General features: G+C 35.0%; 1 protein-coding gene across 1 annotated transcript; it reads right to left on the bottom strand.

Moving 5' to 3' along the window:
- Positions 1 to 3525: 3525 nt before the first annotated feature.
- Positions 3526 to 13202, bottom strand: LOC140777950 (adagio-like protein 1). Its single transcript, XM_073122399.1, has 2 exons — positions 12721 to 13202; positions 3526 to 5517 (listed from the first exon to the last, which is right to left on the bottom strand). Exons 1-2 carry the CDS (start codon positions 12942 to 12944, stop codon positions 3915 to 3917), a joined length of 1827 nt encoding a protein of 608 aa, XP_072978500.1. The 5' UTR covers positions 12945 to 13202; the 3' UTR covers positions 3526 to 3914.
- Positions 13203 to 13521: the final 319 nt, after the last annotated feature.

Below are 13521 nucleotides of genomic sequence, written 5' to 3'. Positions count from 1 at the left end.
AAAAGTTATAGGGAAAATACTGACTATGGGTTAGATAGTGGCGTGGGGGACGTGAGTAATGGAATAAGGAATTCATGGTTAGGTTTTGTGAAAAATGGTGACTGCGGGGAGGTAGAGCATTGAGCTAGATGAAGGGGGAGAGAGTGGACTGATCCTTGAGAGACAAAGGGGGAACGGTCAAATTGAGGGAGGAAAAAGACGACGTCCAAGATTGGATGCCGTTGGAGAAAAGAGAGAGGGTTGGGAAGGATAACTCCAATATTTCATCAATAATCCTTAATTAGGTAGGATTCCACATATTTAGAGGCTAACCTATCAAAAAAAAATAATTAAAAGATAACCTTAGGATAATACAGTTCACTGATTGCGTTTGAATGCGAATTTCGCGTTCTCTATCATTGCAAACATACGCATGCATTGGAACGACGTATTCGAATGTGTTCGAACACACTAAACACATTCTCTATTTTTGCAAACGTGTACAGGCGTTCGATAGTCACATTTGAACGCAATTCCTAGCATTTGAACGTGACTGTCAGAAATCTTATTCTTCCAAAACAAAAGTTATTTCTAAAATAAAAGTAAACAAAAGTTATTTCTAAAATAAAAGTAAACAAAAGTTAGAACTAGTTGAATCGTAACAAATGCGCTAGATTATATATTCACAATAAAGAGTTATGTATCAGCATTTATGGTTATATATATATAGTGTAGGGATTAATATGCACTGCATAATTATTTCTCTTCATTTTAATAATAACAAATAAATTTAAATATTAGTATTACTTTAAATTCAATTAAGGGTATTTTTATCATTCGAATAAAATATCATCAAACAAGGTTGTCATGCGAGTTGGGGATGATATAGGAAAATGGCTGATGCGGAGAACTGAGCTTGTTGATGTGTACTTGTAAATTTTTATTTTTAAGGATAGGGAAAGTGTAAAAAATATTTTTATTATAGATACTTAGAAATGTAGAAAAGTGAAGGTAGTGCTGGGATGTTTGTAAGGATAAGTGCCAATTTACTACACTAGTGTGGGAAAATTTGAACATTTATATATTTTTGTTTACAATGTGGGGAAGCGATTAAATACAATGTAGTGCTGATATATGGAGTATTTTAAGTTTGTAGTTGTAATAAACAATATTATAATTTTAGACAAAAATATATTACTACTATTACTTTACTTCCAATTAAAGATATTTTTGTCATCTTGTAAGAACTATGAGCGATTCCTAATATAAATTTACTATTCTTTGGTATTTTAATATTAATTTTATATCAGATCAGATGTAGCTATACTTATTATATTAGTATTTAATTAAACATTAGAATAGTTTATACTTATGTTACGTCTCTTCTTTTGATTTTAAAAATTAGAATAATTTTTCTAAAATTAGCCTTATTCCATAAGTGATTGGTCATCGATATGATTCATCAAGTTTGAAATTTACTTGCTTACTTTTTAGTTTTTTTAAACAACTTTATATGTATATTTGTTAGGATTATTTTGTTACATCTTTTGACTTAGTCACGTATATGATGTGAAGAATATTAATTTGTTTAAAATTGATTTGCTAGAATTTGTTTTAGTGTTTGTGGTCTTTGTAGTGATTAATTACAAATATATGAAGTAAGCTAGTGTGTTTTAGAGAATTGTTTAAGAATTATGTTTTGTTATGAAATCACAAAGTGGGAGACTATAAGGGCAATATTTTGTAATGACAAATTAGTAAACAAAATAACATTTAATTAAATTGTACAAATTAGATTTAAGTGTATGACCAAATTTTATATAACTTATGTAATGTCGGAATGTGCAAAAAATTTAAATCAATCAATGTAGAATTGAATTTAGAAAACAAAGTTTTAGCATCTTGTCTAAACGAGATTAAGAGCGTTGGGATGGTCAAAATACATAAATTAAGGAAACTTAAATGACGTCCGTATAAGGTAAGTGGTGTTCAGACAAAGTGTGCAAGAAAACCAAAAGTAAAAAAAGTTTAGATTTAAAAATAGCTTTGGATATTCTTTTGGTGGCTTGTTCTAGCACGAAGTATAAATGTTTCTCACATCTTTTAAGGGGCTGAGATTTAGAGGTTGAGATATTTATCTAATGCTAACTCTAGAAATTTTTAGTCTCAATTTAAAACTTTCTTTGTTTTCTTATAAAGTTAAATTCCTACCTATAATGATGAGAGCTTCTATATATGTCTAAGTGATAGCTTCAATAAAAGATGATTTTAACACACCGAAAGAGTTAAACCTACTCATATGAAAAGTTTGAAGTATGAATCATAGTGATATATTGCGAACAAGATATGAAGACAAATTAATTATAGAATAGTTAATTGACATGGGCTTCAAGCAAGAGACACAAATTTCAAAATTTTGACGACGGACTGTCTAAGGATTGCAAGTACTTATATCTATGAATAATATAATATAAATTGATCTGATTTTGGTAAATTCATGGTGTTTTTCTTCTTAACAGAATAAGAGTTTTTCTATGTGAAAAAAATCGTGGTCGTGTGTTTGCTATGTCTACTTTATCGTAATCACGTGTTTGTTATGTTTATTTCCTATTATTATTTTTTCTTAGCTTTTTTATTTTGTACTCTTACTCGGATTTTCAATAATCGACTTGAGTTCAATTTTCATTATTAGAATAGTATTCTGATTTCTAACTCCTACGATTTAAAGTTTAATTCTTAATCAATTTTCTAAAGCTCGTAGAATTTAATTTTTCCTAAATCAATTTGGATATGATCTTTGACTTTTGACTTACTCTTTTATTTTCCATATCTGCAAATCTAATCAAATTTAGGAATCTTTATATCCCCTGAATTTTCAATTTATACACCTTTAGATTGTAATATTTGTAATCGCACTGGCCTTAAAGAACCATAGGAAATAAAATTATTTGTACAAGTCCAAAGGCCACAAGTACAAGAGTGGAAAAGATAAAAGAAAGAAAAAAGGAAGGAAATATCATAAAAGAAATACATATACCTCTTGCATCGTGATATTCTTTACATAATTCACTATTAACCTTCCCACTATCTGGAGCTTCTGTAGCTGTACATAAGTACTCGTCAGGACCCTGAATACTTACATCAAAAGAACTTTGCTTACTTCTGATCAAGCTAATGCTTTGGCCTCTTAAAATTGGAACAAGACCTTGATAAACCTATCCTTGCTAGCTAGAGTAAGCAAAATAAACCATATTCAAAATAGCTAACGCCTCTCCTTCATCATTAACATCTGCGTTCCAAAAATTGCACCAGATTCAAAAAAAAAAAACCAAGACAAAAAGAAAATGAAACCAAAGCAAATCAGTACTTCAGTTTATTTGTACAAAGTAGCTAATGCTTGCAAACACCCAAAAATAAAAACCAAGTTTTCAGATATGTACTTATGCAAATAGAAATTGGGAAAATAAAAAAAAAAACAAATGACAAGAAGAAAGATGGAATAGCCAATCAGAACATCATAATGAACATCAATGAGATGGAGAAAAGTACTCAAAAACACTTGAAACATTCTTTGCTATAATACTACATACCAGAAGCAGAAGAAATTACATACCATATGATCTGCATTACATTAATGTTTGTTTTTTTCTTATCTGACATCAAATCCAAAGATATATAAATGGAAACTGTTCCTACCAAGGCAGGGAAAGGTGAATTGAAGAAATATCGGGACTTTGAATTAGCTATAAACCTACTGAGGACAACCATCGGTTGCAACATAATATATGACAGACCTCCATAAGCCATTCCAACATTGTGTTAAGACCATTATTAGCTCCAAAGCTGTTGATGTCAAAATTTTCTACTTCGTAATCATGACAAGAGGCCTTTTTTAAGATCCATAAACCTTTGACAAAGAATATGGGGTCAGCAATTCAAATGAAAGAACTTGCCAGAGACAGCTCATGTAGTTCACTTAACATCCACTCTTCTCCAGTTTGGCCTCCAAGAACTATAGCTCTTGATCCTCCGACAACACAAGTGCTGTGTCCCCAAGCAAATCGTGGGGGACGACCAGGTACATTCAGTACCCTCCAGGTTGGTTTCTCTTCAGTTGGATCCAAGAGATAAAGCTGGGACGCTGAGTGAAGACCAGCCACTGACCCACCAAATATCAAAATTCTACCACCAGGAAGGCTCACAGCCACATGATCAAGTCGAGGTGGTGGTCCAATCCCTGCAGGATTTCCAGCACCTGGCATTCCACTCCCAGTAATACACCTCCAACAAGGTTCTTCTTCACTTAGATCCATTGTGAAGACATCACTTGACCGTAGCCTTAGAGGCCCACTTTTGGCCAGACCACCAAACATTAGTATTTTCCTGCCATCATAGACTGATAGCGAGTGACCCAATCTAGAAGGCGGGGACCAAGATGCAGGTATCTCCCTCCACACTGGTTTATCCATGGTGACATCCAACAGATAAGTATCACTGAGAAGTACACCTGAGTCAGCACAGCCACCAGAAACCACCAACTTGGTGCCATCAAGAGTGCAAGAGCTGTGCCATGACCTGGGAAGTGGAGGTGCAAGTCCAGATATCTCACGCCATGTTGGGTGTTGTGCATCCAGATCCAATATAAAGACATCATTGAGCAATCCTTGCCTCCCGCAGCCACCAAAGACAACCAGCCAGGATCCGTTTAAGCAGGAAAGTGTGTGGCCCCATCGACCAGGAGGTGCAGAACTTACATTGACATACCTCCACTCTGGTTTGCTTGCATTCAGATCCAATACAAAGGTATCATTCATCGGCTGCATGTTAACGCCTTCCCCACCAAAAAGAACAACCCGATTACCGACAGCACAAGCACTAAAATTACAACGGGATGGCTCAACCGATCCTCCAACAGTTAATTTCCTCCATGCAGCAGCTTCAAGGGTTGTTAGCTCTCTCGCTAGCCTTCCCCATCCTAACCTTTTTGCTCCAGGAACAGTTTCTAAAGCTCGAGTAGTTTCACTGCCCCATGCGTTCTGACATACCATTCTCCAGAGATCCTCATTCTTTGTTAGCATATACAATCTCTTGCTCACAGAACCAACAGATGCAATATCTCTAGGCGACAACCTTGACAAGATCTTCTGCGACAGCACTTCATCACTCAGTTGCAAAATGCTAGAAAATTCACGACAAATAAGGCCGTGGCCTGCTGAAATAGGTCGATAAGAGTTGTCAGCAGTGAAATGAGTAGATCTCAGAGATTCCTTCATCGCGGAGCCAGGCAATGGCCCCAATTCAACTTTTGCATCACTGAAGAACTGGATACCCATAACATGAGTTGTTGCCCCATCATCCCCATATATTGGGTTTAGCTGAAGTCTGTTCATCAATGGAGAGCCATCCTTCTTAAAATTTAACAGATCACCTTTGAACTCAATCCCTTCATCCAAGCATCTTCTTATTTCAGCAATTACAGTGGCATCCACTAGAGGATGTCTTCTATGAGCAAATGGTCCTCTGCATTGCAAGAACCGACTGAAAACAAGACAGTGCAACAACTTCTGAGTCTAAATGGATATAGCACAGTAGTAAAAACTGATAGTAAAGAGACCTGCCTAACCAGAGAAATTTGATTTGGAAGAAACAATACTTCCATTGAAACAAGAAAATCTAACTAAAATCAGGACATAACTTGTAGATCATGATTGCATAAATACAGATAAATGGGTCCATAATAGAGAAATAAAAGGGAACTGATTTTCATAAAAAGTATCCAAGTCAACTATAGATTGAGATTTATCATCCTTTACCAATATTTGAGATTAAGAGCATAACTAAATACACCTAACAGAGATAAAGAAAAGCGCATTAAATTAAAGACAGCTGGGAATATCAGAGTCCACAACCAACAGTATTCTGAGGTAAAACATCAACTAAAAATAATATGCAACTAAAAAGAAAAAACTAAGTTTCTATTTATTCAATTTCGAACCATTCAAGCTGCACTTTCACTTTTTGTTGGATAGAAGCTGCATTTAGCTTAACTATTAGCTGCCAAAGTATAAACAGCCTCCTTAAGTACTGAAGAGTGAAGTCAACCATGATGAAACAACAAATAGAGATGAACACTGAAAGATAAGTAACCAGTGTTACTACAGAGATTAAAAAAAAAGGATCATCCATTCCTCCTTGCATCCTAGAGAACCAAAAGATGTCCTATAATATGGAAGAACTAGAGTGAATTACTAATTAATGAAGCTGAAGTTTGGATCCGGACAGAGGGTGAAGGCTGATAGCAATCAGTACTTTCAGACATGCAGAGTTGCATGTTTCATCACTGGTATTTAATAAATAAAGATTGTCTACCTGTTAGCACCCAATTTGAGTTTTCCATCAAATATATATAAATTGTATATAAATTATTTCTAATGTTCTTATTGCTAAACTGCATATGCACCTGAGGTGCTATGCAGTCACATGCTTTTTCACAACATTGTTCCATCAAAAGGAAACAAACTTTAATAGACCAACATATTTCAATCTCCAAATTCGGGAAAATGAAAATTCAAAGAAAAGTTTGAGGCTTTTCTTATGAAGATACATTACTTTTGAAAGCACAGAACTGGTGAACAATTAATGAAATCTGTGAAAAGATTCCTGATTCATGCATATGTGTTTCTCTGTCCGCAATTGTGCACGAGTGTTATTTGGATTAGGGGCAGGATGCCATCAAGGCATCGCACTCATCAAGACCACTGCTAGTACTCGAACATTAGCCAGAATATAACAAACTGCTAGAAGAATGACATGATTAACTCTTACCAGATTTCAATCGAAAGATTCAGACCATTGATCTCTAACAGATCTTCTTCGTACAAATGAAGGCACACAACTGAGATCTAACAAGAACAAGCCAATATTCTCAGCTTCAGCTCTCACACCCACAAAAGTCTATGTTATTATCTATAGGATATTGTCAATTTTCACTGTATATAATCATATCATGGAAAACAAAAGGATCTTTTTCAAGAAAATTATCTTCAAATTCCATTGTCTTTCTAGCTTACACATGCCAAGTTCAAGTTAGAGCTGAGTAAATCTCTAAATAAAATGGATCTTCCCAAGTTATGTCTTTTAGATCCTCTTAGGACGTCCCACAAGTCCTTAGAAGGTATTCACATAATCTAAAGACCATTCTTGAGAAAAATGTATTTTCTCCATCCTATAATGTGCAGTCTAGCTATTTAATTGCCAGGAGCAACCAAGCAATCTGAGACACTTAAGAGAACTACCTCAGCCTAGACTAAATCTTCCTCACATATTTATGGAGAATTTAAAAAGGCAATGACTTTTGTATCAAAACTCCTACCGTCTTCAGACCAAGCTAAGTTTATGCAAGGATGGCCAGTTGCCAATGAAGAATCGGCACCCAGTGTTTCCTGTGCCACCAGCACAGCCCCATGTCGGGCTGCGCCACATGGCACGGGTGCATGCCAAACCAGCATTGGTTGAATGTTGCAAACCAACTAACCAATGAAGAGTTAGTTAATGGCAACCAATTTACTAAAAAAATAAAGGTTGATGTGAGAGAAGAAGAAAGAAAGGAGATTAAGGAGTAAAAGATTTTTTTTTTCATCAAATCTCATCAAAAGTTAAATTTGTCTTTTATTCTCTTAAGTATTTTCTTTGTTTTACACTTTAATAACTAATTTTGGGGTATACAATTTTGCTAAATCTATCATCTGTAAGAGTCTTTTTATATAGATCTAGCATTTTGGTAATAGATCTGTGAAAAATACTCTTTATGTTGTAGACATAAAGAGATAATTTGATTTCCCCCAAAATTTTTCTTACATTTCAAAGAATCCAAAATTAATATGTCAAATTCATTCAAATTGGATCGAAATTGGTATAGAAATATGTTAGATTAATTCTATATGAATTGATTAGAACTCAAATTTTATAATTTTTTATTGATGAATATATTCAATCATATTATGTGTTGAGTCATATTTCTACTTGACTATTGCTATATCTTTAATAAAATAGGTTATTTATAATATTATTTAAGGATAAAAGACTCTAATATAGGCTTTAATACATATATTCAAACTAATAAAATAATTTTTTTTAAAAAAATCCTGAAAATGTACCATGAGGGATGTCAAAAACACGGTAATGTGTGCCACTAGTATGCCAGTGCGTGCCACTAGCAAGTAGGAGGGTGCCAAGCCGACATGCCCAATGTCGATAGGGTATTAGCAAGGCATGTGCCATGGGACAATAATCCTTGAGTGTATGGTCCATTTGACTTTACTATTTTCACATTCACCTTCATGATCCAAATTCTCCAAAGTTGACTTTTCAAAGTTACAACTATAAATAAATAGAGGGCATTATTTCTTGCAAAACTACAAGTCGTATGACATAGAATCTATCTCAATCAATGGTCAATATCAGGGAAATGAGAAATGATCATTACTACGAATCATCCATCTTATTTCAATTTCATCCACAAGCCACACATGCTTTAGTAAGACCGTCTACTTAGTCTTGATTAAGGTCATCTAATTTCTCTTTACCAAACTAATCAATGGATATGCCATCATCTTAGTCATCATTTACTTTTGTTCAACTAGGAGTGGTGTTTGTTGGAGACTACTTTTGAGGGCACTAGCTAGATTATGGCCCAAGTTCTCATGACAAAAAATCCAAGCCACTTATACTAGGGTGTCTATGTCTTAAAATGGAATGATATTTACATACTAGGGTCTATTTTTGTTAAGGTTTTGGATTTACGATCTCCATAAGCTCCAACCACAATCAATGAATCAAGATAATTTGAATAGATATATTATCAACAAAAAGAGATATACTACCTAGTTAAGGGTGCTCATGGACTGAGCCGACCTTGGCCCAATAGAAAAAAATAGGCTTCAAACCTGGACAAGGCCTAGCCTAGTCTAGTCCTGGACTAGTTTTGGACCAGCTCTAAGCTTTGGTTGGGTTCAAAAAAACCTAACCCAATCCAACCCATGTCCATGTTTTGGGAGGGCAGGCAAGTCGGGTTGGCCATGAATAAGCCGTTAGATTCTCATGCCAAACAAAATATGAACTAAGGATCCAACAAAAAAATTTGCGAATAACACCCTAAGCCAATTTATGATTTAAATCTGCATGTAATTTTTTGATGATGTAATGGTTAGGTGTGTTGCCATCTTAGTTAACAAATGGCTTTTTACCTAAAAAGTATATAAATCAAGAGGACAAATTACCTATTAAAAATTAGAGTTCCTATCATAGGGTTTCCTAATATTTCTCCTTTCCATATGTTGACATCTTCTATCAATATAAATGTTTAGAAATTTCAAAATTTTAAACTCCTAGGCATACAGGTCAACACATATGGGCTCAGGTTAGGCTCCAAAAGATGGACTACTAATAGCTACAGGCCCGGGCCTAGCTGATCCAGGCTTTAGAATCCCCTAATTTGAGCCGATCTAATAGGTTTTTGGGTCAGGTTAGGCCGAGCCCAAAACAGGCTAATGCTAGGTTTTGACCCAATTTTGTCAATTTGGACATGAATGGGCTTTGAGCCTATAGGCCTTTTGAGCAGCCCTATACCCAGTAAGGGATAGCAAATCAAGTTCCTCAAATAATTCTTTAATCACCCTACTTTTTGACCCAAGAGATAAAGGTCTCCAATAGGAGGTTGATATTGTAGTCTGTTGGGTATACTTGTGTTTCATTTTATCTTTCATGTCTACCCACATTTTTTACTTCCCTTTCTATGCCAATTCTAACTAAACCAGTTTCCTCTTTTTTCACTCTGCCATCCATTATGCAAATCATCATCAAGAACCCCAAGTATTTTTCTATGGTCCACCTCCATGAGGAATGATAAATGGTCCATAATGCAATCCATCATCATAGTGAACCCCTAGTCTAAATGATCATTACTATGAAAACCAGTAGTCTGCCGCTTCCCTGATAGTTGTTAGCTTGTTTTTGACAAATCCAATCAGTTGTTCATACTCTAGAAAGATGACAATTGCAATTTGAGAAAGCAACTCTTTTTATAGCACTAATTTGACTTCTCCCCTTTCAAATCTGTCCAAGCTGAGCCACCCAGAGGCCAGAGGCAAATCTGTCCACGATCCTATGGACCAACACCTCTCCTTTTCTTCATCAACAAGCTGAGCATTGAAGGCGTCCATTTGGAGCAATTCTATTTGTCACTGCTTTAGGGCAATTATGGGTATCTATATGCTTCCCATGTGCTCTGGCCACTACACTGGTAGGATTTAGTGGAATGGTTGAGTTTTGTAGTATATCTAAATTACTCTATCTCAAGAAGATATCTAATTGTTAAAAATAACCAATAGCAACTTAGATCATTCATCCAAAATTTCATACATTTCTTGGCATGAAGCACCAAGAAGTTAAGAACTCAAGCTCTACAGAGATGGCTTTTGTCCTATTGAATAATGGTAAAGCAAGGAAGTTGATCTTCTATACAGATATTAATTTAGAAATGTTATATTAGAATCTAAACCTCACTAATTTGATGTGTATGGGACACATACATGCATGACAATGAAAGAGGAATCTTTTAATAGCAAAAGACAACCAAAGTCGTGCTTAAAGCCCTAAACCAATTCAAACCCAGTTAAATAACATGGATAAAAAATAGGGATTTACATATAACTAGTTAATGATTTCCACTATGGTTAACATTTACTAGACACTTTTTATGAGCTTGATAACCAGGTAAAAAAATGAAGCTTCAGCTACCATTCGTAATGCAATATGTTAGCAATTATTGACTAAAGAACCAATTTTAGTGGTCAAAAGTGATTTCAAGTATATTTTCTTCATTAAGTGAAGCAGTAAAATATGGTCAAATACTTCATGAGAGAGGAAGAAACCAACAAAAAGTAATTGCTAGACACTAAAAGATTTTAAGGTCAAAAGAGCCAACTTGTTATATTATTATTGCATGTAAACAACAAATTCCAATTATTGGCCCATGTTAAAGTGATTAAATCAAACTGACCATGAATCATATGGTTGATCAGTGCATACAACATTTATTTCCTTCATTGTTGTTGCTCATCTCTTCTATAAACTTCAAATTTCTCTTGTGACCCGTTTGGTTGAGTGGAAAATGTCTACTTTTTTTAAACAAAAAACCCCTTATATTCTGGAATAGTGTGCCAAATAGGGAATAACATTTTGGAATAGGAAAATGGAATAAATCCCATGTTTTGGAATATCTTTGTTCCATGTTTAGGTTGAAATAAAATTTTTGGAATAATTCAACCACTTAATACAAAACTCAGTGACTCATTTGCCCAGTTGGAAATATATTAGAATATTATGATATATTGTGGTTTTGAACTTTTGATAATGTAATGTGACTAAAGTATACATGGTAATATATTAAAAAATATATTTGTAGTGAAAAATATTTTAATACAGGATTCCCATTTGTGCTACTATTTGTAAGAGCATTATATTGTGTAAATATGATGAATTAAGTTAAAATATTCTTTGGCCCAATAATTGCAATTAACCATAAAAAGATAATATAAAAGTTGTAAAATAAAATTTATATTTATATTTAATTTTAAATCTATTTCCTATCTTCCTTCAAAAACAAAAGAATGAATTGGAATTTGAATAAGGTATATTTACATTCAACTAGGGAGAGGGCAATAGAGTCAAATTAATCATTTTTATCCCTCATTCAACTACCACTATCAAACACCATCTTATCCCATATTTTAATTCTAGCACTTATCCCACTTTTTACAACCAAATACAAAATTGGAATCGGAATTGGAATAAAAATTTCCTTCATTCCAGTATAAGTCCTCATTTTATTTCAATTCTAATTTTTCCTTTTTCAGCAACCAAACATGATTTTAAAGAAAAAAAACATGCTTATGTAATCCATTCCACAAAAACAAAAAAAAATTCTTGTTTCCTAAACATTCAATGAGAACATGAAACCATATTTCAGAACAAGATCAACTTAGTTCTGAGATAAAATTATAACTAATTTTACCAGGAAGCCTCCCAAGGATAAATCAGCTGATTATGGATAGTATAATAATGGGCATGCAGTAACACTATATGAGCATGACAAACATCATGATGCCAAGTTTTGGGCAATGTAAACTAACAATGACCATTTTCTTAACGGCTTGCTATGACTTAGACAGAGACTTCTTCTCTAAAAATTATCCACTTTTCTCATCTCATTGATATCTTCAGACTATCACTATAAACAAATTCCAAATGAATTTAAAACTCCATATATTCGACAAATGGATATACCTGAGCATCAGCGAACCAGCCACAAACCAAATACACAAAAGGAGCATCTTTTCTAGCTAAAATTTACTTTAACATAGCAACTTTATCCTCATTCAGAAGCAATTAGCTTGTCCAAAACCGAACTTGCCACTTGCATCAATTGGACAACCATTTCCTAGCTAATTGCGGATTTATTATCATATTCAATTAACATTTTCAGGATATATTTTCCTAAACGGATGGATTTTCCAACAAAGGATACCATTATTATAGCCTAAAGAGATCTATCTGCTTCTGAAATCAAAACACCAAAAGAGTATCATATAGCTCCAAAACCGATAAAGAAAACTACTACTAGTGCCCAAACACCAGAAGCCCAAACGCGAAATTAATCAACAAGGAACAAATCAAACTCACCAATTTCTTCCAAGGACCTCCTCGGCTCTATACCCAGTGGCCTCCTCGAACCCTCGATTGACGTAAATGATTGGGTGGTCAGGCTCGAAAGCATCCGTAACCACCAATCCGTACGACGCCGCTGACTTCAGCATCCCCTCCACGGCGAACGAGAAAACCCCGCCTCCCTCCTCCTCCTCCTCGTCTTCTCCATCCCCACCCTCGGACTCGCTATCCCACTCCATCGCCGCAATCCAAACTTAGATCCAATCCCCTCCTCCGCCTCACCCCATCCTTAGCCGGAGAAGGTTAGAAGAAGAGACGAGACTATATAGAGATGTGAGGACAAGTGTAGCGAGAGCTTGGTTTTTGGTAGGGTTAGAGAGAGAGAGAGAATTAGCCACAGGAGCGACCTAAAAAACGAGGCAGTCGAAGAAGAGGGGGATGGGAAGAGGGAAGGCATCGGAGTCCACTAGCGGAGGGAGTGGCCATCTTTGTGGGTTGACGTGGAAGAGATATCAGCCGACCGATGTTTTATCTTCCGTGAGATTTTACTGTTCCTGTTCCTGTGATAATCTAATGACAGTTGCATGGAAATGTCTAGATTACGGTGAGTTGTAGTTTTTGACCAAAAACTACTGCTACACTAAAAAATATATCCTAAAGTAGGATATCACTGTCTTCACTGTCTGAGATGAGATAGTAATTCTTAATAAATTAATCAGCTTCCTAACACGCTGAGAAACAAAATGATTAGTAGATCGCTCGATTTATAAATCACTCTCTCGAAAACTGCTTTTTCGGAAAGCAATGTGTTTTAAC

The sequence above is a fragment of the Typha angustifolia genome, chromosome 15, assembly GCF_048772165.1.
Source record: "Typha angustifolia cultivar Huaian chromosome 15, ASM4877216v1, whole genome shotgun sequence".
NCBI classification, from domain to species: domain Eukaryota; kingdom Viridiplantae; phylum Streptophyta; class Magnoliopsida; order Poales; family Typhaceae; genus Typha; species Typha angustifolia.
Note: the sequence above shows the minus strand (reverse complement) of the source record. Positions and strands in the feature narration are given on the sequence as shown.